General features: G+C 38.3%; 1 protein-coding gene across 1 annotated transcript in view; it reads left to right on the plus strand.

Moving 5' to 3' along the window:
* LOC131975889 (CUB and sushi domain-containing protein 3-like) overlaps positions 1–26,617 on the plus strand; it is a 231,777-nt gene that overhangs the window by 45,817 nt on the left and 159,343 nt on the right. The window contains exons 4-9 of the mRNA XM_059338703.1: positions 316–510; positions 12,999–13,239; positions 22,274–22,386; positions 23,648–23,725; positions 25,246–25,333; positions 26,271–26,395. Coding sequence (XP_059194686.1) covers positions 316–510; positions 12,999–13,239; positions 22,274–22,386; positions 23,648–23,725; positions 25,246–25,333; positions 26,271–26,395 — 840 coding nt within the window. The remainder of the gene's footprint in view (positions 1–315; positions 511–12,998; positions 13,240–22,273; positions 22,387–23,647; positions 23,726–25,245; positions 25,334–26,270; positions 26,396–26,617) is intronic.

A 26,617-nucleotide genomic window follows, 5' to 3' on the forward strand; every position in this document is an offset into this window, starting at 1 on the left:
CTAAGTCAAAATATTTATTTTTTTCACTAAAAATGAGAGAACTGTCCGCCATGTTTTTGTTCTGACCACCGGGACCTTGAAAGTCTCGTGACTTGGAACAAACCAATAGGAAAAATATCCATCTAATATCCATGGAATAGCCACGGGATATGACTGTCATTAACTTGCATTGTAGCGAAATCCGTGTCAGTTTCACGGAAATTTGAGTGATTCCGTGGCTATTCCGCGGATTCCTGTGAGACCAGGTTCAATACAGCAATACACTGTATTCACATAGTATTCTTAACAATACTCTCTTCTCTTTCCATTTCCCAGAGTTGAGAAGCAGCTCATGTGGAAACCCAGGGATTCCACCCAAAGGTATACTGAATGGGACTCAGTTCAACGTAGGTGACAAGATCCGCTACCGGTGCGTCACTGGCTACGTCCTGGACGGACATTCACTCCTCACTTGTGTGACCAATGCAGCCGGTGTGTCAGTGTGGGACTTCCCTGTGCCAATCTGCAGAGGTGAGGATGCTTTATCACTAAAAATTAGTTACTAATCATTTCAACTGCAAGTGACTACTGCTGCCAACTTGTTCTCCCAGCTGTACAATGTGAATGAGAGTATCATGGAGAATACATGATACTATCTACATATTTTAGGGTTCCCCCAAGACATTTAAAACGAGCAGGTGATTGGTTTGTTTTGACCTCTTGTCATTTGATTTCCTCGACTTGCGTAAAGTTAATTGCCTCGACATGATTGACAGTTCGATGCCGTGTAATTAGATGACTGGTCTGCGCCACAGATGTAGTAAAGTCTGGTACAAGTATTCATTAGATCTGTAAATGTATTTGCAATCTGATGGGATGAAATGATCTTAATCATGTTGAAGAAGTTGATTAGAGCCTCTGTGGCTCAAAAGGTTAATTAAATATTTATTCCTGTAGCGCAAGTAGCTTAAATACATTAATGCTCTTAGCAGGAGTGGTACATCTACTAGAATTTTGCATCACCACTTTGTCTGTTCTTAAATGGCAGACTCAAGAGAAGAACAGGATTTGGGCATCTCTTCTTAGCCAAGTGTACTGTTTTTTAATTTGATGTTTTTTTAATTAGATGAGTTGTTTGCTCATGCTGCTATACTGAGGTCACAGTCACCTCTGCTCTCAGACTGCATGGCTAACAAAATGGAATGTATGAGCTATAAAGCCAGCAATTAAAACACTCAGTCTGTTATTTTCTTCCTGAAAATGTTGGGCAGTAAAACATAAATACAACCTCAGTTTTAGTCCATTGTGTTTACCAACCAACTCTAAAGCCATTGTCCATGAGATAGAACCGTAGCAACTTGAACATAAACAGTAAGCACAGTAGAAAAGAAGGGCGGTTATGAGGCCACAGTCTGGACGATTTGAAATGAAAATAAAATAACTATTTCAGACCTGGCACCTGTGAAACTGCAGTATCTACTGTGTGCCTTTTCTCTCGCCTGGCAGTTCGAAAATGCTGAGACTGCTGATATACAGTAATGGCAGATATATGTGATGAAATGTTTTAACCATTACATTTCTGGTCTACCTCAGGACAAGTGATTAAGAAAAAAAACATTTTTTTGGAATGTTTCCAATGTTACAACTGAATGTGAAAGACAAATCAATGTCAATGAATTATTTACATCACAAGTATCCACTTGTGGAATATCTCTAGGAGATGGAGCATTGGTAAATGACCATTTGACCATTTAAAATGCTGTTAATTCTGGCATCTCAGCCAGTAATTTACAAGATCTTAACGTCCCATATGAGAAAGCTCTTCGTTTTCCTCATTACGAATGTTCGTCTCACTTATTGCTCACTTGGCCATAAAGTAAAAACTTGAAAAATAACATGAAAATATATAGCATGAGCAGACAGCAAGAACCAAGAAGACTTTACAGCATAAAAATATTTCAAAACGTTTAAAAAAATCTGCATTACTTGAGGTGTAATATATTTTCTTATCTGACACTCGGAGAGCTTCATAATGGTTTTTACTTCATTTTCTGCTGTGAACCTTCCTTGCATTTTCAGAAATACTGTGTTGCCCATGATTTGAACCCTTTAAGATGCTGTTCGTAGGTAATTTGTCTCAGCAAGCTCTTTTGCTCAACCATCAGGAACAGAGAGGATGAAAAAGACGCAATAGCATAATGATTTTTCTTTCTGGCAGCTGTTTGATGAATGACTGACGAGTGCTCTTCATGCTGTTTATCCCTTGCTGTGCTGAGACGGGACCTGTCAGTACCCTGACGCAAATAATCCACAACATACTGTATGTGAAAAGGCATTGTGTCTGTATGAGCCTCTCAAAATTCATGATGATGTATACTGTGCACAGTAGGAAGCAACTTAAAGAAATGCAGTGTGTAATTTCTTAGTATGGCTGTAGCACAATGTCTACAGGGGACTGACTGATCATTTGGGATGATGGATTCAAAATTAGGTAAGGCAGGTTAGATAATGTAAGTACTCTCTTACAGAGGCTATTGTCATGTACACTGAAAGTTTTGAGTTGTAATCACTGGGGACAGCTTGTCTTGGGTAAGTTAGGTTTAATCAACATTAGAGGCTTGTCTAATTTACATTTGGACATTTCAGCAACCCTTTCTTTGCACTGTAAAACCCAACTTGTTGTTTGAACTTAAACATCTGAGTGTTGATGCTGCGAAAGAATTTTATGTCAAGACAACAAAGATAATTGAGTTAACTCAAATGAATCGTGATATTTGACTCAATATTTTAAGTTAAAATTACTTTTTGCACAGATCTTTGTTGTGTTGAAAAGGGAAAATTAGTTATGATAACAAACACGCAGCATTGAGTTTTACAGTGTGCTGCAGTTGCTTATGACAGAACTGTTCTGATAAAAATATGATAAAAAATAAAGATGAGATTTATTGCAGTTTGGGTGAACCTCAAACCTGTGATGCACATATTCCAGATAATCAACAGCTTTTCCTTTACTTTTGCGGTGTCAGCCACACTTTACTGTGGAACTCCAGTGCTGCCGAAGTCTCATTTTTAGCCAGTTATTTTTGTTATTTTTAAAGAACGGAACAACTTTATACACTCCACGGCAAAGAAAGAATAAACTACCATCAGGCAAAAGCATTTAGGGAGAAGAATTGAAAGCCATTCCCTGACGATCATTCCCTTCAATCCAACACAAAAGTTTACTCATTTCTGTATTCTGACTATCCAACTAAGAAGAAGAACTGACATAACAATGATTTATTGATTAAAAATATAAAGTCTTGCACTTTGGATAATTTTGCAGTAAACCAGTGTGTATTATCTTATAGTTTTCTTTATTGAGATGAAAAGCAGGAAATTACTGCATATCTGCATTGAATAAATTACTACATTTCAATGCTGGTTAACTTCTTGGTCTAACAGGTGCAAAGTCAAGCAAACAGAATCGAGAATAAAAAAAAGAGTCTGAGATCTCCCCTCTCTTCCTAATATATAAACCTGAGAAATCCTAGAGCCAGCAGAGCAAATATGCTCATGCCTACTCATACTACAATGCAAGGCACAGCAAAAAGAAAATGGCTCAGCATATGTTTGAGAAATGGCAAGCTTGGAGGAAACAAAAAGCTGCAGATGGAAGGTTCCTTTCCATTTAAAGATGGTGTTAGCCTCTATTGCCACAGGCCAGAAACATCACTCCTTTTCAGGCCTGGGCACTGCTTGAGCCATTCTCTCTCTCTCTTTCTCCCTCTCGAGTAAATCCAGCCCGGCTCCTGTATGTGGGCAGATGGTCCTTTGATCTTATTTCCTCAGAGATCCTGCCCTTTCTGCTCATCACCAATTGTTTCACACTAAACACACAGCGACACAAAATCTCTCCCCCAATCCACCGTCCACCCCCCACTGTCTCCCAACACCTTAGTCTCTCAACCAGTCACCTCTCTTTTGTCACTGTCTCTCTCTCTCTTTCATCTTTCTCCCAGTTCTCTTCTCCATCCTCATCCAACTTCCAAAGTCCACCATGTTTGTCAAATGTTTGTGTGTATCGCTGACAAAAGGACAGAGGGATAGAGGGGGAAAAAGAGAAAATTGCAGGGCAACATACAATACCGATTTCCAATACAAAGGCTTTTTTAAAACCATGATAATGAAACCGTTCAACCCAAATGCGACCAATATTAAACGTCATTGCTAAACTGTGGAATTATCTTCTTCCACTTAATTAAAAGGGGTCACTGCAGCTTTTACCCTGGAGGCACAAAATGGACGTCAGTATGGATTAAATGATGTAATTTAGTATTTAATTTCCTTAGTTTGACTCCATATGAAACAACCAACACACAACCCTCATCTTTATTTATCTCTATTATTGAGAAAAGCAGAATGTATAGCAAAGATGGGTTGGCATAGTCAGGGTTATAGGAACCCTTTGATATTGTACTCTAGTTCTTGTGAAGCCATCATAATGCCAGGTGTCACCCAATTTAGAATAACCACAGAGCTGTCTTTATGCTGTGTCACTGTCTGGTGAAAAAATAACTCAAAAAGATGACAGAAAAAGAGAGGTGGGTAGATATAAGTCGAGGGATGTTTTACGTGCAGAGACCAAAAGACTGACAGAAAATAAAACAGACAGCATCAACTCCAAGCAGAAAGGCAGTGAGATGGAGAATTAATGGCTATTCTAATTGTGAGTTGCGACTGCCCCTCCCAGGAGCCCATTTCCATTCCTTCCATCTAAATTGTCTCTGGACATTCATTAAACCAGGCAGCGAGACAGCAAACAGGGACAGCGTGGTAACATGAGAATATGGTCTATTGATACACTGTCATTCTTGCTGCCAGCCACTGTCCAACAGAATAAGAGAATTAGACCACAGAAGAACCTTGCTCCTTTAAAACACTTCCACATCTGGTAATGCAACTGGACTAAACACGCAGTTCTCTCTGTGATGCCTTTTCAGCTCTCTGCAACTTATACTGAGAATTCAAATATGACAATTTGACTTGCCCATGGCAATATTTTTCAGTCAAAGTGAGTTGTCCTCCACAGTTAGAACTGATATGGAAATAGCTCAATATAGCTACTGCCAGAACTCCTTACATTAAATCCATAAGGGTCTGAACAGGAAACCATTGTAATGGTGTTTGGTTAAGAACTAGGTTACCGACGTGATCCCCCATATTCAGTATTCATTGATTTCAGAATAATAAAAATATGATGCAAGCACCATTATTTGTAAAAAAAAAACAAAAACTAGATCCCAATCCCATATGTGACACTAGGGTAGTGTTGCCATATTGCTCATTGAATCGTCCTTTTCCTCTCATTATTAATTTACAATCTGAAATTACGGAGAGATGGTCACTGTAATGAAATGACTCCCAGCAATATGCATGATGCAATATGAATTGCATCTCTGCAACCGTTATAGATCTCTTTACTACTTCTCAACCCTATCAATGTTTAACATGAGTCACAGCCGAGCAAATGGGAGACTTACTGTCGACATAGTCACTGCCTTTGCATTAACACAGGGATCATTACAAAGGAGAGACCTAAGGTAGTGAAGGAAATTATACATAAGTTCCTTCCCTCCTATCCTTGGGGGTGAATATTTCTAAGTCGAAAGACAAGTGTTGTATATCTGATCAAAGTCAAGGGGAGAGAGGCTTAATCCCTCCTCAAGTAGCAATAGATTGCTGATGCTGGGGATGTAAATGAGCTCAGCTAAAGCAGTCCTAATCCTCACCACCATCTTTTTTTTTTTACACTGCCACCGTTTTTAAAAGAGACAGCTCCTCCGTCGTCTTTAAATCCAGAGCATGCTCTAATGATTTGTTCGGGAACGTGTTGCCCAGCGTTCAGTATCTCTTTTATGTCACTAAACCTCATTGGCACACTGTACCTCAAATGCTGCCATGCATCCCAATGAAACGCAGTATGTGAATATATGGAACCTGTAAGGCATTATCCAGCCGAAGCCATTTAAAATTCTCAAGCTGCAAAGCATTTTTGAGCCTCAGCCAGCAGTTTGCCGCTCCATGATTTACAGTAGCATGCATGGACGCCTCTCAAAGAAACTGCTAAGAAACCTGTCGTAGTACTTCTGTACAATAATGAATTGCTCCCTAGAATCTACCCAATTTCCTGTGCTATTTAATTGGCTACAACTGTATACACATTAATGAGTAAGTGAGGTTATTATCGTTAAACGTGGTCATGGAAATCTATCCCAAGCCTTTGAGAAACCCCCGCTTTAATATTGGTGATTATTACACAGCATACAATCCAGAGAATGACTTGCCTTTTTTTTAGTTTGACTCAAATGGCTCTTTAAAGTTGCTTACAGACACACAGTGGGCAGTTGCCATTAGAATGTTTACTGTTTTTAGTCTACATACAACAATATCTTTTGTAAATTCTTTACACTTTTACACTTGGCTTCTTTTTGCCACCACCTGACTTGAATGATGTTCATCGATGATCAGAGAGCGAAAGTCTGTAATCATGAAAACCCTTTCAGAGAAAACTATAAGGGAGCTATTTTTTGTATTTGTTCCAGCATCCTATTCTGGTGTGCAAAGATCTGAGGAACACAAAAAGGCTTTCATTTTTGTTTATGGTTTGTAGAAGAGCCTTTTTTTTTCATTTTCTCTTTTTTTCTTCTGTGATAATGTCAGCAGTATCGTTTGCCACAGTGGCAACGTTGTGTCCTCTGTGCCTTCCAGTCAAAACCTAGAACATAAACTGTGCTGGATGGCCGCCTGCGGTTTCTGCTTGCTGTCTGCATGCACCTCAAGGCCTAACTTAATTTACTCTTATCTACAGTGCTGAGTCTTACTGCTGTGTGTTGATATTTGATTGATTTATATACCAAGTTTTAATGTATAATGCCTTTAGGCCCTAGCAGATGCCCTGCAGATTCTTGGATAATCTGCTACTTGTACTGCTTTCACATTTAACACTATGAAAATATAGTCTGTCTTTTATTCTGTAAGTACATATGCAATTCAGTTACAGCTTCTAACACATCCAGAGCACTGAAGGGTAGTTTGAAAAAAACCCTCTTGATTTGGAAGACCTTGGGATGTGCAACTTCTTTCTTCTTTTTTTTTCTTTTTCTCCTGACATGCAAATTGAATGTAATGAATTTTCTGTTATTCACTGTCAGCTGTTGAAAGTTTTGTTGCTTCAGACTGTAATCCATTTACTGTCTACTAAACCCTGGACAGTTTCAGAGGTTGTGTGCATTAAAATTGCCCAATTTCCTCACAGGGATCAATAAAGTTCAATCTCTTCCTTAAGCCGGGATACTCATGTTGAACTCATTGTGTGACATGATGCATCATAAATACTGGCAGTGAATTTTGTTGGGTTTAACAAATATCTTTTTCATGTGACACTGTATTAGAAATCAATGTCACAGCATTCTGAGAGAGTTTATAAAAATGTTCACCACACATTCAGTAGTATGAGCTCCAAAGCACAACCCCAGTGTTTCCAGTAGCATCAATCCATCTAGTTTTAATCTTTACCATGCATGTTTGAAATGTCATTAAATGACGTTGTCAGATTTTCATGCTTTGTGTGGCTGCTCATAATTTTCAGCTCACCAGTTTATCAATACAGACTGAGTCATTTCAATTGTTTGAATCAGACCTGCTAGAGTTCTTTTGTATTCCTTAAGTGTTAACGATTTTTGTATGTGTTTACTAGTGGTCCTATTGACTATCTTTTCACAACATAATCACATATTTTCTGTGTCCAAAATTGTCTCATTCATGGTTCAATGTTAAAGAACACTGCTCTCTAACAGACACCCTATATTAGGGCTGGGTGATAAGGCAAAAAAAAATATTACAATATATTTTTTCATATCGTCCGATCTCAATTATAATCACAATTTTTCATATTGTTTTTTAACTGCCAGTTTAAAGAATCTTGACTGAAAACTAAATAAACTACAGATTAGCTCAATATTTTATTAACATACAAAGTAAATAACAAAGCAAATTAAATGAGATCAACATAGAAAAATATTAAAACTATTTTTACTCAACAGTACAACAAATGTAGAAATATATAAAACAACACAATGAACTAATTTACAGTCCTGAGTGTTTTTGCAAGTATGCAATACCCAAAATAAACAAATTGTCAGCCTTATTTCTCCTCTTGGAATGTTGCTCGTATGGTGCAATGGCTGCAAAAGATGACGCGATTGATTGCTGCTTTGGTCTGGTGGCTGCAGCGCTAGTAGTGGCTGAACTGCTAATGCTACATGTGCTGGCAGCAGTAGCAGGCTGTGCAGACTCTGCTCGCATTTTCATGCTTTGCACATATCACTTGGGTGATATTTCTTCAAATGATTGAACAGATTTGTTGTTGTTAGAAAGCCCACGCTGTTAATGTTTCGTTACCTTATTTATTGAACTAAGTTCCATTCAGAAATAACTTGTTTCATATGTTATTTTCATATGTCCCACGCTCTTGAATGACCATAGCCGTTCTGACACTATTGAATGCACCATACCTGTGTGTGAATTGCCATTCTGTGCACGTACAGCAGCAGATAGATTGTAGTTTCCTTTGCTCTCTCCCAAAATTCACCAGTACCTCCCTGGTTTATTGCTCCAAGTCATGGCTGACTTCTATTGTGTTCCCTCAGCTCTGCGTTTAGCTCCATGTTAGGTCTTTCTGTTTACTTCTCCGGCAACTTACATTGTTTGACCGAGTAAATATGCTCACAGCTGATCGCTGTAATCGACCTGAAATTTATTGCAGTCACTAATCACGATCATATAATCGCCAAGGCCTACCCTATATAATGGACTATTTCATAAATAGTGACACATTTCACTTTCAGACAAAGCCCAAAAGTATTGTTGAATGGAAATCAGAAACAAGTCCTCCATTATCTGGTCTGCTGGACATTCCCTTTGTAAAAGAAGCATGCATATGTACAGTTCACCTCAAACCTAGAAACATAGTCACATGCACAACCTGTACTTTGTTTTCACCTAACTAAATGAAGAACTGTTTGGTGGATTAGATGAAATCATCATTCAATACAACATTGAATGGCCATGATAAAAGAACAATATTGATTTTGCAAAACCTTACATGAGCGCTATATTCAGTCTCTCTTTCTCTCTTTTTTTCTTTTGCTTGCTTCACTACATTGTTGTAGCATATCAAAAGAAAAGTAACAACGTGCGACCATACATTCTGATTGGGGTTTACGCTTGACTTTTTGTTTTGATGGCCAGTATCACCATTCACATTACCCGACATATGGTTTAAATAGCCATTTAAGAGCCTCAACGGGAAGGGACAAAGCAGTGATATTTGACATCCTGGGAGCAGGGCTGCACAGCTGCACTAGTATGTCTGTATTACATAAAAGCAGGGGCTTTTAACCCTTAATAGGGCACTCATTGAAATACTTTAAAAAAACGAAATTCCAAATTTCAACCCTAGAGAATATTGGAGGATATTACATACAGCCAGAATGTGTAAAAAAAACATACGGACCCGGGGGAGGGGGGTAATAGTTTGAGAAAAAAGTTTACAAGATTAAAGTGGCAAATCTATGAGGAAAAAAATGTGCAGATTTATGAGATTTAAAGTGGTACATATGCAAGAAAAAGTTTTTTTTCCCTACTTTTTTCTTGAAAATCTGCAACTTTTTTCTCGCAGATTTGCCACTTTAAATCTCTTAAATCTGCAACTTTTTTTCTTGTAGATTTGCCATTTTAATCTAGTAAATTTGCAACTTTTTTTCTTGAAATGTTACACCCTATTTTGGATATCCACTAAAGTTACCAAATATAGTTCTTTGCCCGATAAAGGGTTAATGACGAACGGGTTGTTGAGTGTTTTTATGTGCTTCAGTGTTTACCCTGCTTCTTATCAATCAGCTGTAAGGCTGTTTTTCTGTCGCGGCATCCAACACGCATCATATGCAGGCTTTTTCTCTCACTACCACTGCTCTCTCTCTCACAATGTGGTGTGTTTTTAGAAACACATATGGACATGGCTACTCATTGTACATTTAATTTAATTTATTTATTTGGCATAAATTCTCAAGAGATTAGATGTGGGCATATGACAGTTCACTATATGTCTTTAGGTAAACATGGTTAGTAGTGAGTGATACATTGGGAGATAACCAAATAGAAGGTATATTTATTGCAGGGCTGTTGTATTAGACTCGAGTAGTTTTAGCTAGCCTATGTGTACCCAATAAACTGCCAACTCAGTTAATTTATGTGTTAGAATAAATATACATATTTAAATGTCCCTTTTGCCAGCTAAAATTATTTCTTTAAACAGTATTATTTCAATTTTTTAAATAATATGAAAATCTTCTCACACTGGTGAAGTAGGAATTGTGTGCCTGCCTTCTGACTGCAGTACTTGTCAGCAGGTGAAAGACAACCCTCGATTCACATTTTGAATATGCTTTGTCCGTTTAGTGTTTTTTGCCCTCACAATTATTTCAGCGCTGTGTCCGCCATTTTCATAGTGTCCACACATTTATTTATTTATTTATTTATTTATAGAGCCCTTTAAGACAGAGTTAGCTGATACAAAGTGCTGTACATGGCAGGACAGACCAACAATAAAAACAAAACAAGCAAAAACAACTAAAACAAAGCGAGTCTCATGCTGGGTAAAAAACAATAAATAAAAGTGGGTTTTAAAATGAATCTCAATTTTAAAATTAGTCTTAATTGCATTACATGCTTACGATCTAGTACCTGGTCCAGCCATTGACAGGGGGCGACGCACCCAATGATTGAATCCTGATCTACTGATAACTGGTTTTCACCCTTGCCAAAATTGTAGCACTTTTTTAAACTGATCGTAAATTCTTCAATTCAATATAAAATACCTAAAACAAGAACTACAAGCATCTATTCACTCTTAAGACACGTACAGCATAAGCAGCTCTTAGAAATGTATTTGTTTTTTAAAATGTGGATAAAATCTGAATTCTGGTGTAATGACTGCATCAGTGGGCGTGTAGGTGAGGGGTCATGTACAATCTGAATGAGTTGGAGGAGCTTAGGAAAAGGGTCAGAGAAAAGTGACATTTGCATCCATTTAGATGAGTCGTGAATATGAGGATGGGTTTGGATTGCAAAGATGTTTGTTTTTAGGCTGGCCCGCAGAACTTTCCTGACATTTCTCTGACATTTTCTTTATTTTTCCCTTTCCATCCCTTTTATTTCTCCTCTGTCTCTTTGTCTATGGCAAAATCCCATCCACCTCTCATCTTTTCACTCTTTTTCTGAATCCCTTTTTTTCCTCTCACTCTTGCTTCACTCTCCACTTGTCTCTTTTTTCATTCCACTACCATTTTTTTTGTCTTTTTCTATCTTCTCTCCGACACTCACCCCACTCTCATTATCTAACGCTTCTCCTCTTCTTTGCCTTGATGGCCATGCAGACACGTTACGCTGCTCCCCTCTCTATCATCAAGGTTAAAAAGTAATATGACTCCTTTGGTCAGACTCACAGCTCTTTAATAACAGTTTAATTTCAGTCTATAGCCAATTACTCTACAGATTTGCTAGGCACGCTTTGGAATGTCATGTTAAATGCATTGAGGGGATATTCAATTTGTCAGGATAAGTGTTATATGGTAGAGATATTGATGATTAAAAGCAGAAACAAATCATGACTCTGTGCGTCTTTGTTGTTACAAGGCTGCAGGCATTCAACCAATGAAAGCCTGCCCTTGTTGAAGTCTGGAAATAATTCAGCCCTTGATATGAATCATATATGTGTGCACATCACTGATGTCTCACACAGTATCAGTGCCATCTCTGCCCTTTCTATGAAGACTTTGATCAATTGCTATGCTTCACTTAATGTGTCAAAGGACATGGATCAAGCTAACTAGCAGCTCCTGCTCTTCCATCTTCTCCCCTTTTTTCTTTATCTTCTTTTGAATTTCATACACCCGCTTCCTTGTTCCTTGACCAATCGTGTAATGCAGCATACAGGAATGTTCCAAGGCTGGCAGCTCTGACAGCCCTGAGTGGAGCGCTGAGCCATCAAAGGTTTCAGCTGGCACAGCTGAGTGTCACATATTAGTCTTAAATGATGTGAAAACTGTGAAAGCCCTGCCATCATTAGAATTCTTTAGGGAGAAAAAACGGATACAGGGGTAGAGGGGAGGGTGGTGAGTAATAGTAGAAAGATCTGAGAGGGCTCAGAGGAGAGGGATGGAAAGAGAGAGATGGAGAGGTGTAAGAAAGGGTGGGGGAGAGAAGGGAAAAGGGACATGGAGTGAAAAAGAGCAAGCCACTGTTATGGTAGACTGCATTAACATTCAACTGACGTGCCATGCTTCCCACATTGGAGAAAAAATGTACAATTTCCCAGCATTACAAGCCCTGTTTATTATCACCATTTGTTTGTTTCCTGAAACTTGAGGGGGCTTGGTGGACACAATGATAAATTACTGACTCTAGAATGGAGGGAGAAGACAAAACCATGGGGAAGAGACAAAAAAACAAAAGAGATAAGTAGGACTTTTCCTTCCACAAACTGCACTGAAGGAAACTGGGACAGAATTCGCACACAATTAACTGGTAAATATTTTTACCCAATGTCTTTTGTCTAAATGCTTTGCTATTCTTAGGAGTGTGAAGACAACACAAGCAACCTTTTAATCATTTGTTTCATATTATTAGCTACACCATAATTGTGCTGGAATTAGCTGTAGATGCGAGACTCATCAACCTGTAGATGTGTGAGGAACGACATGATGCGATTAAATGGCCTGTGCAGCTCGAATGTCAGCTTCCACATTGGTCTTTCTCTGGTTTGCATTTATCTGAGAGGACAGGTACAGACGTTCTATGCCTGCAGCCACTTTTTCCCCATGTTGAACTTTGAGTAATAGCTTTGAAATAACCAAGAGACCATGTGTCTGTTCTCTGTTCACCCTTCCCCCCATGCTTTTCTCTTTGGTGACTGACAGCGGAAGACACGTGCGGTGGCACCCTGAGGGGCTCCAGCGGGATCATCTCCAGCTTTGATATCCCGAGCGGTGACTCCCCTGGCGCTGGTGGAGGTGCTGCAGGCCTGGGCACCAGTGGGGAGTGTAAGTGGACCATCCTGGCAGATCCGGGGGACACCATCTCCTTGGTTTTCACAGAATTTCAGATGGAGGAGAAGTCTGATTATCTGGAAGTAGAGGGATCTGAACCGGCAACCATCTGGTGAGTTGAGCTATAAAAGGCATGAGGGCGTGTAGTGCTTGTCATCAGATGAGCATTCAATTGTTACATTAAGAGTTTTGCTGTGACAGGAGGTGTGAGTGTTGGGGTGGATGTGTTGTGTGGTGTTAATAAGGTGTTAACAGAGGGTTGGAGTGAAGTGTTGACTCATGTATGGTTAAAGAGCGATAACGTGTACTAAACTCTCTGAAAAAATAGATTTTGAGTGCCAAAGTAAAATCAATCATGACCTATATTTCTGCCATACCAAATGTAGGCCAGAAAGTAAGTATTGAAATCCAGAGATTATAGCACTTTCATCACGATTAGTGTGTAAGTATGAACTTCATTTTGATTGATAAGTAGGGATGGGCATATTTAGGTTTTTATAGATACTGCTACTCTTATCAGTGCTTCCTAATTATTGGGTTCTTTAGTAATTCTCTTGTGGGTTCTTTTTCATTAATAAATAATTGCTTTTTAAAAAATCGGTTAAACATAGTAGATTCAGAGCAGGATTAGAATTTATATTTGAAACATAAATACATGTTATAAACTCAATAATGTTTATTTCAAAACAAGTTAATAAAACATTCAATATTCCTGACATTACAATACTGAGTGAGCAGGGTGAGCATACAGGAGAGGAGCAGCCTGTCACTCAAATGAGTAAAGCTGGTTCACCTTAAGGGTCAGTCCAATTTAACTCAGTTGTTGCTAAAGTTTGGGCTATCCCTTCACTTTAATCAGCAGGTGGCAGCAAGACATGGCAACTTTGCTTGGGTCTTGAAAAGTCGTATTATTTTTTTTTACCGACAAACAGCCTAAACTGTACACACAGTGCTCTGCTACATTCACAGCTGTATTTGTTACAGCTAACTTCATACTCGTCATACACGCACATGCTCTCTCTTGCTGACTGTGCTCGTGTAAACATAACTGTGCTGGATTGAAGAGCAGATTGAAATATCATGTTTACATGTTTATGCTTGTTGAACGGTTGTATTGATTAATTATTGGCTTTTTACTCGCACATACAGTAACAAGTGTCGTTAGGAGCTCAACTCCATCAGAGAAAGTAGAGGAGATACTGCAGTGTGACGATGTTAATGTCAGTGCTTATCATATCATATTTAGCCTGAAGCCCATTTAATACATGGTTTTGGTGCCCTCAACTATTAACAAGTCAAAGCTTCAATGTTTAATTGTATAGCCCAATGTTACGTCCAGTGTGTCAATGGGCTTTACAAGTTGACAGCTGCAAACCAAACCAAAAACGTAATATATATGATTTTTTTTAAAGAATACAAAGAGATCCCTGCTCCCTTTGATGACTGGGGTACAATGAAAGAGCTGTAGATCTGAAAAAGGCAATTGCAAAAATTAACAGTACAGTATTTTTGCTGTAGTTAGTAAAAATGGGATTATAATCTTCAGTTCGATAATATTTATTTCCCTATCCTCTACAGTATTTATTTTATGCCCGATGGAGTCCGAACTACTGTATATTTAATCATAACAAAAACAAAAGGTTATGGGCACTCAGAGAGAGAATAATTAAGTTTTGAGTCTAGATTTACATTTCGCACGAGAGCAGGCTACTGTATCGGCAGCTCTAAATTTATTCCAAAAAGGTGGGGGCTTAGTGAGACAAGGCTGTATTGCCTGAGGATTGTGTCTTAGTTCTTGGTATAACAAGGAGGCCCACTTCCTGTGATCTTGAAGCATGCAAAGGAACAAAGGTTTGGTTTGTATGGTTGAGCATGACCATGTAATATTTTATTAGAACAGCACTTTAAAAATCAGTCGCATGTTTTTGCAACTTCAGGGGAAAAGCCAGCTGACTGGCATGCAAATGTACCTTTTAATGAATTTTCATGGACAGTTACAATATCTGCAGAATACATTTTAAATATGCTTTCTGATTGAATTAAATAAATTCACAGAGAGGGCTCATGATTCCCTGTTTCATAATTCAAATTAAAGTGTGCATGAATTACAAATCTATGACAGAGTTTTGTTTAAAAAGCAGCCTTCAGACACTTGGGTTTATGTCCCTCTGTATGGGCTTGATGTAGAAGTCACTCCCGACAGAAACAAGGAAATATGAAATGGGTTTGACCCCCAACCTTGAGGCTAAGGTTATCCATCTCTTCCACGTCCTGAGCGAATGGGAGCATTTGCCAGGTTTATGCGATCCTGCCGGGCATTAATTATAATTGGCTGAAAGAAGCTCTAATCAATCACTGAGCTACAAGCTCTGTTGTCCCTGAGAGTTGTCATCCGCAGTCAGAGGGAGCGAGAGAGGCAGACACTGTGTCAGTGAGAGACAGAGAGAGTCAAAAGGAGAGGTGCTCTGAGTGTGGTGATGACTGCTAAGTATTGTGTGTGGACGTAGCTCCAGAGAGTTTGACAGGGAGCTGATATGGGATGACACTGATGTGTTTTGACAGACCATCAGGTAACCCTCTTCTCTTTGGTATAAAAGCTCCATAAAATTAACTCTTTCACTGACAGTAATGCCTCTCAAGAGCCACAGTGGCAAAACTTGTGTTGTTTTGTGTGTCCTGCTTTTCATGATTTATTCTCAAAATAATTAATAATTTACATTTGTTTTATTAATATTTATTTTAATTAACACTCTGGTCATGAAATAATCCAATAATACCTTCACTCATTGGAGGGACTGTAGTGGAAGCTTCAAATAATGACAAAAACAAATGTCTGTCAAACAATTTACTGGCTAATGGGATGCAGTTTTTTTACATAAAAGAAAGCACACCAAAATCTCATGTTCACATATCAGTCAACCGAGGGAGGAACGGTACACTGGACATGTTATTTTCTTTAGGACTTCAAAGGAAAGCATCTTTAAACATACCTAATATAAAGCAGTTTACACTGACCACAGTAATGATTTTTCTTCCATTGGCAGGATTCTTACAGTGTGTTTTCACATTTCTCTCATTACATCAACATTTTAAACATTTTGTGGATTCTAAATTAATTGCATGAATGGATTACAATAAACCAAAAATAATTTAGAATTTTAAACTAGAAAATGACATAAAACATAAAAGTGGGTTTTTTAGAAAAATGTCTCTATCTTTTAAAATCTGGAAGCATACCCCTCATATATAGTCGTTAAATGTTCAAGTGTTCATGTTTACCTTTGTTTAGCTTTTCGGCCTTGGTTTTACCTGTTTCTGTTGAAGTACATTGAGAGCAACAAAATAATCAGAGTTGCATTTCTTGTATTGACATTAAACATTAAACAATGCCTAGCCACTGAACAATACAGACCTTTTCCTTCCTGCCATATACATTCAGAGAATGCTCATCGCTTCCATCCACAGCAGTGTTTTGCATACTTTTCTATTCATTATCCTAAGATCCCAGCAATTAAAAAATGTCAGGTAAATTTTTCACTTTTTCACATGACTCTGTCTGCTGTCGGTGACATTTCCATCGAGTTCTAACCCAAACAGTAAACTCACATCTTTACCTATTTTTATTTTGCAGTCCAGTCTCCATGGAGAGGATAGAAAAGTATTTGATTATTCATCATGAAAAGCAGTTAAACAAACAGTGCCTTTGTTTGTCGAGTTGTTACTTATGCATGTGGCAAGCAGTCACCATGCATCACTTGAACACTTTGAAACTCCAAGATGATGTTATTGTATGTCACCAAATGTCAGAGGCTGTCAGGCCGAGTTCTTGTTTTAGGCCCTACAATCCAAGTGGGACTCGTGAGCTTGAGTGCAGTGGGACCAAAATTTTAGAGAGATGGCTTCAACTCGGCCAGGTAAACAAACAGACAGGCAAACAAACACGATTCAGAGCGAGCAACTCTCGCATGCCCGTAAAATTCATTGCTCTCACCCCCTCTCTTTTTATGAGTGTCTCTGACTGTGTACAAGGCCATTGGACAGCTAAACTTTCAAGCATCCTAACGTGTAGCATCAGCTGCAGGCAAGAACAAGAAAACCGTCAATGTACCCTTGAGGTTTTAGAGCTGCTTAACGATGATTGACAGCCTGGAGCCTCAAAGTCAGCAAGTTTTAACATCTCCATTTAGCCTTTCTTAGGCAAATGGACTTAAAGTGTGACCAAACTTAACTTGTTATCCTCTCTCAACCTGTGGTGTTACAGATTGTAAACACAAGTAAAAACACAATTTCGGAACAATAATTGCAAATTAAGAAATCTTGATCCCTGAAAGAATAATTAACTTCAGTACTGGAGAATAAGATTTGCCAAATGATTTAATGAGATGGTTAACAATTAATGAGATCAGCACATATTCCACATATATGTTATTACTGAAAATAATCATAATTAATTAAATAATTATAATATTCAAATATTTTTGTAATTGTTATAAAATTGAAAATGTGGTACCATTTTGAACTGCCCCATTTTGCAGACCATCTACCATCCTGAAAGTGGATACTAGGCCATGACTAATACTAAAAAATAATTATTGATAGCTAAAAGTACACAAAATCCAAGACTATATGGCATGAAATATGTTTTGCTGACACCTCTTAGCAGCTTTTATCCTTTTATCAATTGAAGATTTCTATCAGATCTCTGCAAATTAGTTTATTGATCCCATCTTTGTCACGCTGGGAAAGGCTGATGTGAGGCTACCCATCAATCACTGGGAAAATGGACAGAAAAAATCTGTTTCCTTTGACAAAAGCTAACATTGCAGGCTGGCTTGACCAAGGAAAACAGTTCTTTGTTATTCTTCTGACCTTTAATATGATTGTACAGCCCTATTCACAAAGGGCAAAAACAACAAGCTGTAGATTACACGTCACTCATTATTTCAAATATGTACACAGAGCATAAAACCCGAGCTTTGTGGATATTAGATACACTTTTTTGCTTACATACTATGAAATTTAATCAGTAAAATGTTCTGTTTTATTTCTTCACGCTTTTTCTCCACACACACCATATCTTCTACCTTCCTGTCATTCAGTTTCTAAGCAGATTTATTTTTCCCGCTTATGTAGTGTAATATTGACTCTACCTGTTGTAAACATACTAAGAAATCATTGACTTTAGAATAGATTGCTATTTTGCGGAGCAACTGGCAATATTTGTTTGGTTCACTGAATATGAACAATCCTATTCCAACAGAGTGGCTAAATGGTTGTCAGAAGAAGATTACAATATTCAAAGCAGGTTGAGAGCAAGGGATGCCCTGCAGCTAAATTACCAACTTTGGTTACATTACCATGCGTATTAGATCCAATTTCATCTTCCTGGGATTTATTATTGATCTTCCAAGGCAAAATATAACTCATCAAAATGTCTGTAAAAATCTATCCTCTACTGCAGCCAGACTAAAAAGACTGCAATGCTTAATTGAAGGAATGTGAATTGACAATTGACCCAGGCATTCCACCAGGGCAATTAATGTAAGGACCTACTGGGTATACTGTGACTGGCTCACTGTTGTCAGAAGTCAATCTACTGGCAGGCAGGCAGGCAGGCACCAAACTGTATAAGTACATTTCCTGAACTGTCTCTGATGAGGAAATGAATTGAGGAGGGATAGAGAGCAATGGCTTCTTTCTTATCACATGAAATATTCTTAAAACTGCTCCCTCTTGTCAGTTTTTATGGAATATGTATGGGAGAAGAAAAAAATCCCCGGGTCTGTCTTTTATGACAAATTTGAATTGTTCGCTCATTATCTGGGGTGGACCTACGTATGACCCACCTCTTGTGAAACTAAGTAGAGACACAAGAGATTTCAACTTATCGCCCTGGTCTCAAGGCCACATTTGGCCACAGCGCCTGCACACTGGGACTCGTTACCTTGGTATTTTGATGAGATGGCCATGCTCCATTCGACCCCTCATCCTGTCAAATGAGGAGAGAACTTTATGAGAATTCTCTAATATGTCTCGCAAACCTATGTCAGAATGTATCATTAGTCCTTGAGACAGCCCAAATCAATGGTATGAAGCATCCTTAAACTTTGATGAAACCGAGCACATAAAAACACAACACTCATGCCAAGAAGTAATCTCTGAAAAGCCATATTGCATATCTATGAAGGAACAAATAGACAGCCTGACTGAGTCTGCAGAGATAGATGGCAGTGCATTATGGGAGGAATCCATTTTTCCAATTGGACTTTCTCATCTTTTGTCACTCAATATGCACTGGAGGAGATATAATAAGAAAACAGTAGACAACACTCACTTGTTCTTATCTGTTTAAGGAGACTAGGCAGCCCACTTGCCACAAGTAATTTATTTGTTTTCATGGCAGCTACAATGACGAGTACTATTGACGTCCACAGAAGTTCTGTGAAGTAGCCCTGAATTATTTTACATTTCCTCTTGCTAAAGACCATCTGGACATACAAAACATAAACACTGTTATCATAAAAAGCATGAGAATATTAATATTAACACAAAACATCAATTTCTGAGGTCACATCAGAGTCTGTTAGTATTTCCTCTCTGCCTTCAGCCTATAAGCACATGTTCATTTGGGCATTCACATTGCTTAATGTAGCAGGAAGATTTTGTTTTGCATGCAAACTGTATAAATTAATAGAACGCTTTACTGCACGTAGATACAAATGTTCCCATTGGGGTTAGTCCTCTGTAAGGTGTCATTAAGCCTTTATTTACTGTTGATGGCAGATCATGTTTCACTTCCTTGCCATACTTTGCCTTGGTGGTAACAGTATATTTACCTCTGCTGGTCTTAAATTTGTAACATCGCTCCTCTTCTGCCTGGAGCATCCATGCAACTTCTGGATGGGTACAGCTTTATTGTCACTATCCATTTTCTTTTAGTCTTCTAGCCGAAATCTTGTGATAATTTGCAGCTTTAACTACGGAAAACATGGAGGCAGTTTCTTCCAAACAGTCCAGCAACCTGAAGGCTGCTGTTTTTCATTCTGCCCGTATAGTGGTGTCATTAGCATTTTATCAATGAGGCAATGAGAGAAAAGGTCAACTTTTGTGTAGAAATCAATTACCTTTTAACTCTTCTCCAGGAACTGCCATCATCTCCCCTTGTGATAGATAATTTGTATTATAAATATCAGTATTTAAAAATCTCATTAAATTTTCCGATCAATTAAAAATAAAACATGCAACAGCCTGTAATCTCTCCAACAGATGTTGTTTCATGTTTCTCTCTGAAGTAATACATGTACAATTTAAAAAAACAGGAACCAGTGGTGTAATCAAAATAAAGAGAAATCAAATGTCAAGTAGACTTACTAATGTATTTTTCATATCTGCAATGGTCACCATGGAAAAAAGTCACTCTCTCACTTTGTTTTTCCTTCTCGCTCTCTTCCATTCTCACTGCCACTTCCATTTCTCTCATTTTGATTTTGTCTGCCTGCCCCTCTGGTGCCTCTGCAGTAAATGCCAAAGAAATTACATCGAAAAACAAACCTTAAACACGACTACACACACCTTTACACACACAATAAAACAGACATGCACGGCTGTTGGCACATACACACAGACAAAATAACAAGTTAACACATTGTTTTTCATCCACTGAGCCAATTTGGGAACACAGGGCTCAACTGCACCAAGCTCTTTTTTTAGCCTGTCCCAAGCCTCTGTTTGATAACTACAATGGCATTGTGTGCTATTGACTGTGGTACGACAGGGCGCGGTGCAGGGATTGCAAGGCAAGAGAAAAAAAGCCAGAGCTGGTCAGCCAGACAAATAAGAAGGCCCCGGGCAGCTGTAAATCTCTACAATTATAGAGGGTCCCTGATTCTGCGGCCACATGCTGAATAAAACTTCTGATCTAAAACGCCAATACAGACAGTAAGACAGAAAGAGACAGACGGAGAGTCAGAATACATACTGACTTCAGTCACAAAGGCAAGGTTTAGCGAAAACAGCCGCCCACATTTCTGTGTATACAGTTGGTGAAACATACCTTTTATGTCAGTGTTACTAATTGTGTTTTCATATGCACAGGTGGTTTTAAGACTGGTCTTCATTTTGATAATGATAGTATGCATTTTGTGTTTTGATTGAGAAAGAGAACAAGTGGAGAAGTGTTTGTTCAATGTGCATTTATTCCATCAGACGTCGAACTCATCTCTGGCATGCTTACAGAAGACGAATGAATTGTGACAGAGACTAGAAACTTATATATGGTTGTCATGGCACCCCTGCCAGCTATGCTTGGACATTGCAGGTTGCTAAACATTGTACACACATAGTCAACGTGTCATACAGATGAAACATACAGTACAGGCCAAAAGTTTGGACACACCCATCTCATTCATTCGTTTTTCTTTATTTTCATGACTATTTACATTGTAGATTCTCACTGAAGGCATCAAAACTATGAATAAACACATATGGAATTATGTACTTAACAAGAAAAGTGTGAAATAACTGAAAACATGTCTTGTATTTTAGATTCCTCAAAGTAGCCACCCTTTGCTTACTAGAATATAAGACATGTTTTCAGTTATTTCACACTTTTTTGTTAAGTACATAATTCCACATGTGTTCATTAATAGTTTTGATGAATCTACAATGTCAATAGTCATGAAAATAAAGGAAAAACATTGAATGAGAAGGTGTGTCCAAACTTTTGGCCTGTACTGTATGTGTCAGGTGTAGTCACACTGGCCACAACTTATATGGTCAGACTGGATGATCATTTTGTTGTCAGCATATCAATATCTTACTCAAATGTACAGTAGACACAAAGTCTCAATGAATGCTGTGGAGAATTAAAGAAATGCATACAAAGGGCACAATTTCCTATCCAGCAATTACATTCTGAAGAAAAGGATGAATTACCTCTAATGCTTGTGAAGTCTTCATAATTTTCTCCAAGGTTTTCATTCATGGTTTCTTTTTTCTCATTTTGCTCAATTACCTGTTTTTCCCTTTTTTTTTCTCAAGGTGATTATAGCGACACAAGGATGCTAGTGACAAGAACGATATGTAGTTGAATTAAAGTTGAAATAAATGACATGTGTTTTCTTTTATTTGTGACTCTTAACACTCAGGATAACTGGAATGAATATTCCTGCGCCCATCATCAGCAACAAAAACTGGCTACGGCTGCATTTTGTGACAGAGAGCAACCACCGCCACAAAGGCTTCAGGGCTCAGTATCAAGGTAAGACATGATTGCTTCATTTGCACATCGTAATAGAGGGCCCCCTACTTGAACGAAAAGGGATCATCGTAAGAAAAACACGCTGTAATTACAAAACATGTTTTTGATCTTTGTTAACTGAATATTAAACAGTTTGATTAATACCCCCTCTGTAGAGGGCATGAAGGCTCTTTCTGCTTCAAACCATTGACTTCAAAGAGCCTAGTTAATCAAAAATTTGAAAGATAAATACTGTATATACTTTCCCCTTATAAAAACTCAGCTCTTGCAGCTCAATAATCCATTACCCTGACATTCTTCTCCGGCATGACTTTAAAGCCACGGTATGTGCTGCATACTACACCATAAAGGCTTAAAGCCTGGCTCCAAGCCAGATATGAAACCTGCAACCTTACCATAAACAGCTTTATAAAAACCTTGAGTAACATTCATGTGTGGCAGCTCACTGTAAATGAAGACATAAAATCAATTGCATGAAAAATCACATTTCTCATCTATAGCAGTGCATTGTTGTGGAGTGGGAAAGCAAATTCTATATGCGTTTGTTATTTATGATGTAAAGGGCAGATATTTTTTAAGCTTTAACAGGCATTGAGGGGTTTTTATTACACAGAGTGCTGTTGAGCATGTAACAGTCCTTATCTGGTGACTAAATAAATTCACGTCCTAATTGTATTTATAACATGTTGAATGAACCAGTTGACCTATGGTGCAGTTCAGAGGAGATTCATTGTCTCAATGTTTTAAAATTCAAATAGCCTTGTTTTTGCTTCATACATCATTCATTGTGTTTGGCTATTTTGTTGATACTTTAAAGTGGTGACAGACGCTTGCATCACCTGGTTTTTGTGTGCAATCTGACCCCCGCTGTGTTTAATTAGATTGTCTTACGATGTAGCGTTGCAGTCCTTGTGCTGCTCGTTGATTCTGCCTAGTATTTCCCCCCTACAAGCTATAACCATTAAATCTGTTCTGACCAATCAATTTCCATCCTCTGTTTAATATGTCTGAGTTATATGAATAATCAAACGTGAGAAACTAATTTAGATTTTATAGAATTGTAAGGGAAACTCTCAGGATTACATCTGAGCCATTGGACTCATTTCTTTTGAAACAGGATGAACACCAGTAGCAATTACATTTTGATGTTCTTCATAGGACCGAGCATTATCCAGAGAAAGAAACACTTGTACTGTATCTTCTCACATCTAATACTGTAACTTCTTTTATCTAATGAACTCTTTCTATTGCTCTCGACCAGTGAAAAGCTCTGGAGAGCTTAAATCCAGAGGGGTAAAATTATTACCAGGAAAGGACAACACTAACAAACTGTCTTTGAGTAAGTCTTTTATTTTTCTTATGCAACTGTTTTCATTGTTTGGATTTTTTGTTTATGTAGGGCTTGCGTTCTGGGTCTTTGTTTCTTTCTTGTCTCTTTTTTTGCTGCATCATTTGGTGAAGGAATTAAGCTACAGTACTAGATTTTGCAGAAGTGCAGTCTCTTTTTCTTTCCGATGACCTATTTCCCCTGCTGTCCCGGACTTCCTGCCCTGACACAAAGCTAGAGCAGGCCTAGTTATGTATCTTGCAGCAAAATACTAAATCTAATCCGTTTCAGTTGGCCAAAAAACCCCTCTGTCTCATTCTGTACTATTTAAGCAGTACATCAGATTGACTTATGTTCATGCACTGTGTGATCTACACACACAGCAGTAGTCAAGGTTGAGTGACCACTCACTTGTCAGATGATTTGTGTACACTTCAGACCAAAGTGAATGCATTCTAATTGCTTGCGGAGCTCCGTCATTAACATAAATCTGCAACACAATTCCCCCCTAACTCCACAGTGTGCTAAACACTTCAATGATAACAGGTTGTAATCTTTATTACCTTGTGTGTCATAGATTCGGCATTGCATGGAGACATGAATAATGCAGAGGGCTGTAATCTTTTCTATGAGACAATACTGTATATCATTTAAAAGACTATGAAGAGATGCTTCATATGGCTTGTGGATTCATTGCATATAATTAAACCCATAACTGTATTATAACCCGCGACAATTAACTTCAAAGCTAATGAACTTCCCAAAAGAAGTCAAAGAAAAGAAATTCATGCCGATAGAGTTTCTCGTGTTAAAATGGAAGGGTCTTTGTGTATGTGGGGGATGATGTTTTATTGAAAATATTACAACAAACCGTAATGATAATTATGATTCTACATATTTCATGAATATGACATCAGTCAGATCATTACAGATACAGATCATTAAGTGAGGGAAGACGAGCTTGTTATAAGTCAAAACACAGGAAAATGCTGAACTACTTTCCTGCTTCCAAGCCACCTCTTGACATTACTACCATAGTCAAGGCTATACTCTATATGAAAGCATATCTACAGGGCTTTATCTAGTGTGTTTAAACTATTATTATGTATGGGGAGTCTCACTGAGTGATTATTGTTGCTCCTGCAATTGATAGTTGAAGGTTATTTAATCCTCTTAGTCCCTGTTGGGCCCAGATATATTTCGCTCTATTTTGTCTAGCTCAGGTAAGAGAGGTGCATTTACCCTTGGCACTCACTCTGATACCGCAAAACACAACAGCGTATTCACAACAGCGCTGCCAAAGAACTGGCAGTTGAAAGTCTCTGACATTGAAAGATGAGGTCAATTCGTCTAACTACATGATTCCTGGAACCGAATTCTGTTACCAAGCATAACTACTAAACGATCAAACAGACCGAGTTATCTACTATTCAAGTGCTTTTCACTGCAGTTGGTGTTTTCTGGGAGTACGGAGCTTTGACAATTAAAGTATCTCTCTCACAGCTTTCCTGGTCCTTCTCTTTCTCTCTCAGTGAATGAAGGAGGAATCAAACAGGTGTCTAATTACTGCCCTGACCCAGGGGAGCCGGAGAATGGCAAACGGATCGGCTCTGACTTCAGGTGAGTTGGTGCTTCAGCAGCTGAAGTGACGGTGCTCAGATTTGCGTAGAGGAAAATGAAAAAGCGAGACTACTAAGACGTGATCTACATCCAATTCCAGTGTGATGACATGCAGCGTATTCCGAGTATTACTGTCACATTCTATTAAGTCAACAAAATCTGTGTGCACATAAACCTAGATTTAATCTTGTTATGGAAACCTGCATCAGTTTTGAAACCTTGTTATTTTATTATCACATGGAAAATCTATTTACCAGAGTCATGGATAATCTTCTTGCTAATACTATGCAATATAATTTAACTTTTTTTATGCATCAGACCTATTCAGCTTTCAGGAGAGAAAACATACATTTCAACACACTTTAAGACATGTAACAGACTCTGATTTCATTTTGTCTTCTGCAGCGTGCAGAATACAACATAGTGAAGTCATGCAGCTTTAGAAACCTCCTCTAGCTTTAAAAATGAGCCAGTTGGACACCGAGATTTAGCTCTCTGCCACAGTGAAATCCTCTCTCGGGTCCCTGCACGACTGATTACATGTTTCTTTGTACCTGTAAATAACGCATAGACCCTCTGTGTCTAAGATCACTCTCCACTGGACTGTATTGCCTCTGATTTGCAATGTCTAGTCTGCCTCATGTCTAGCACTCATTAGGGCTGAGAAATATTGCCTAAATCTTATCTATTACGCTGTACAGTATATTTCATTTCTTGAAAAAGATGTAGTGTAAGTATGAAAACTGAGCACAATTATTTAATAAATTAAAATTAAAATGTACTCTTCTGTCCACATATGTTTGATATTAATGCACAGTGCAATGTAAACCTGTAGTGAATGACACAAAATAAATACTGAATTGAATATTTAATCAGGAGTCATTTTTGAAGAATAGATTGCTTTTTCAGGCTTTAATGGTGTTTGTTATCTTCACAGCATCGGAGCAACTGCTCAATTTACCTGTGATGAAGACCATGTGCTGCAGGGTTCCAAAACGATTACCTGCCAGCGCGTAGCAGAAGTCTTCGCTGCTTGGAGCGACCACAGACCCGTCTGCAAGGGTGAGCGAGGCTTCTGAAGAGCTAATAAAACAGTTTGATTAAGGCAGTGCCTCTGGATATATGCAGATAGAGGAAAGTTCATTTTTGTTAATTATGTATGAGGGCCTCTGCTGTAGCTCTCTACTTTTCCATTCCAAAATGCTCTGCCTGTTTTTCTATGTTTCATAATACCTGGAGCACCTTTTGGAATTTGATTAATGGAAATGCAGCTAATAGACCTTC

The sequence above is a fragment of the Centropristis striata genome, chromosome 8 (assembly GCF_030273125.1).
Source record: "Centropristis striata isolate RG_2023a ecotype Rhode Island chromosome 8, C.striata_1.0, whole genome shotgun sequence".
Lineage (NCBI taxonomy): Eukaryota > Metazoa > Chordata > Actinopteri > Perciformes > Serranidae > Centropristis > Centropristis striata.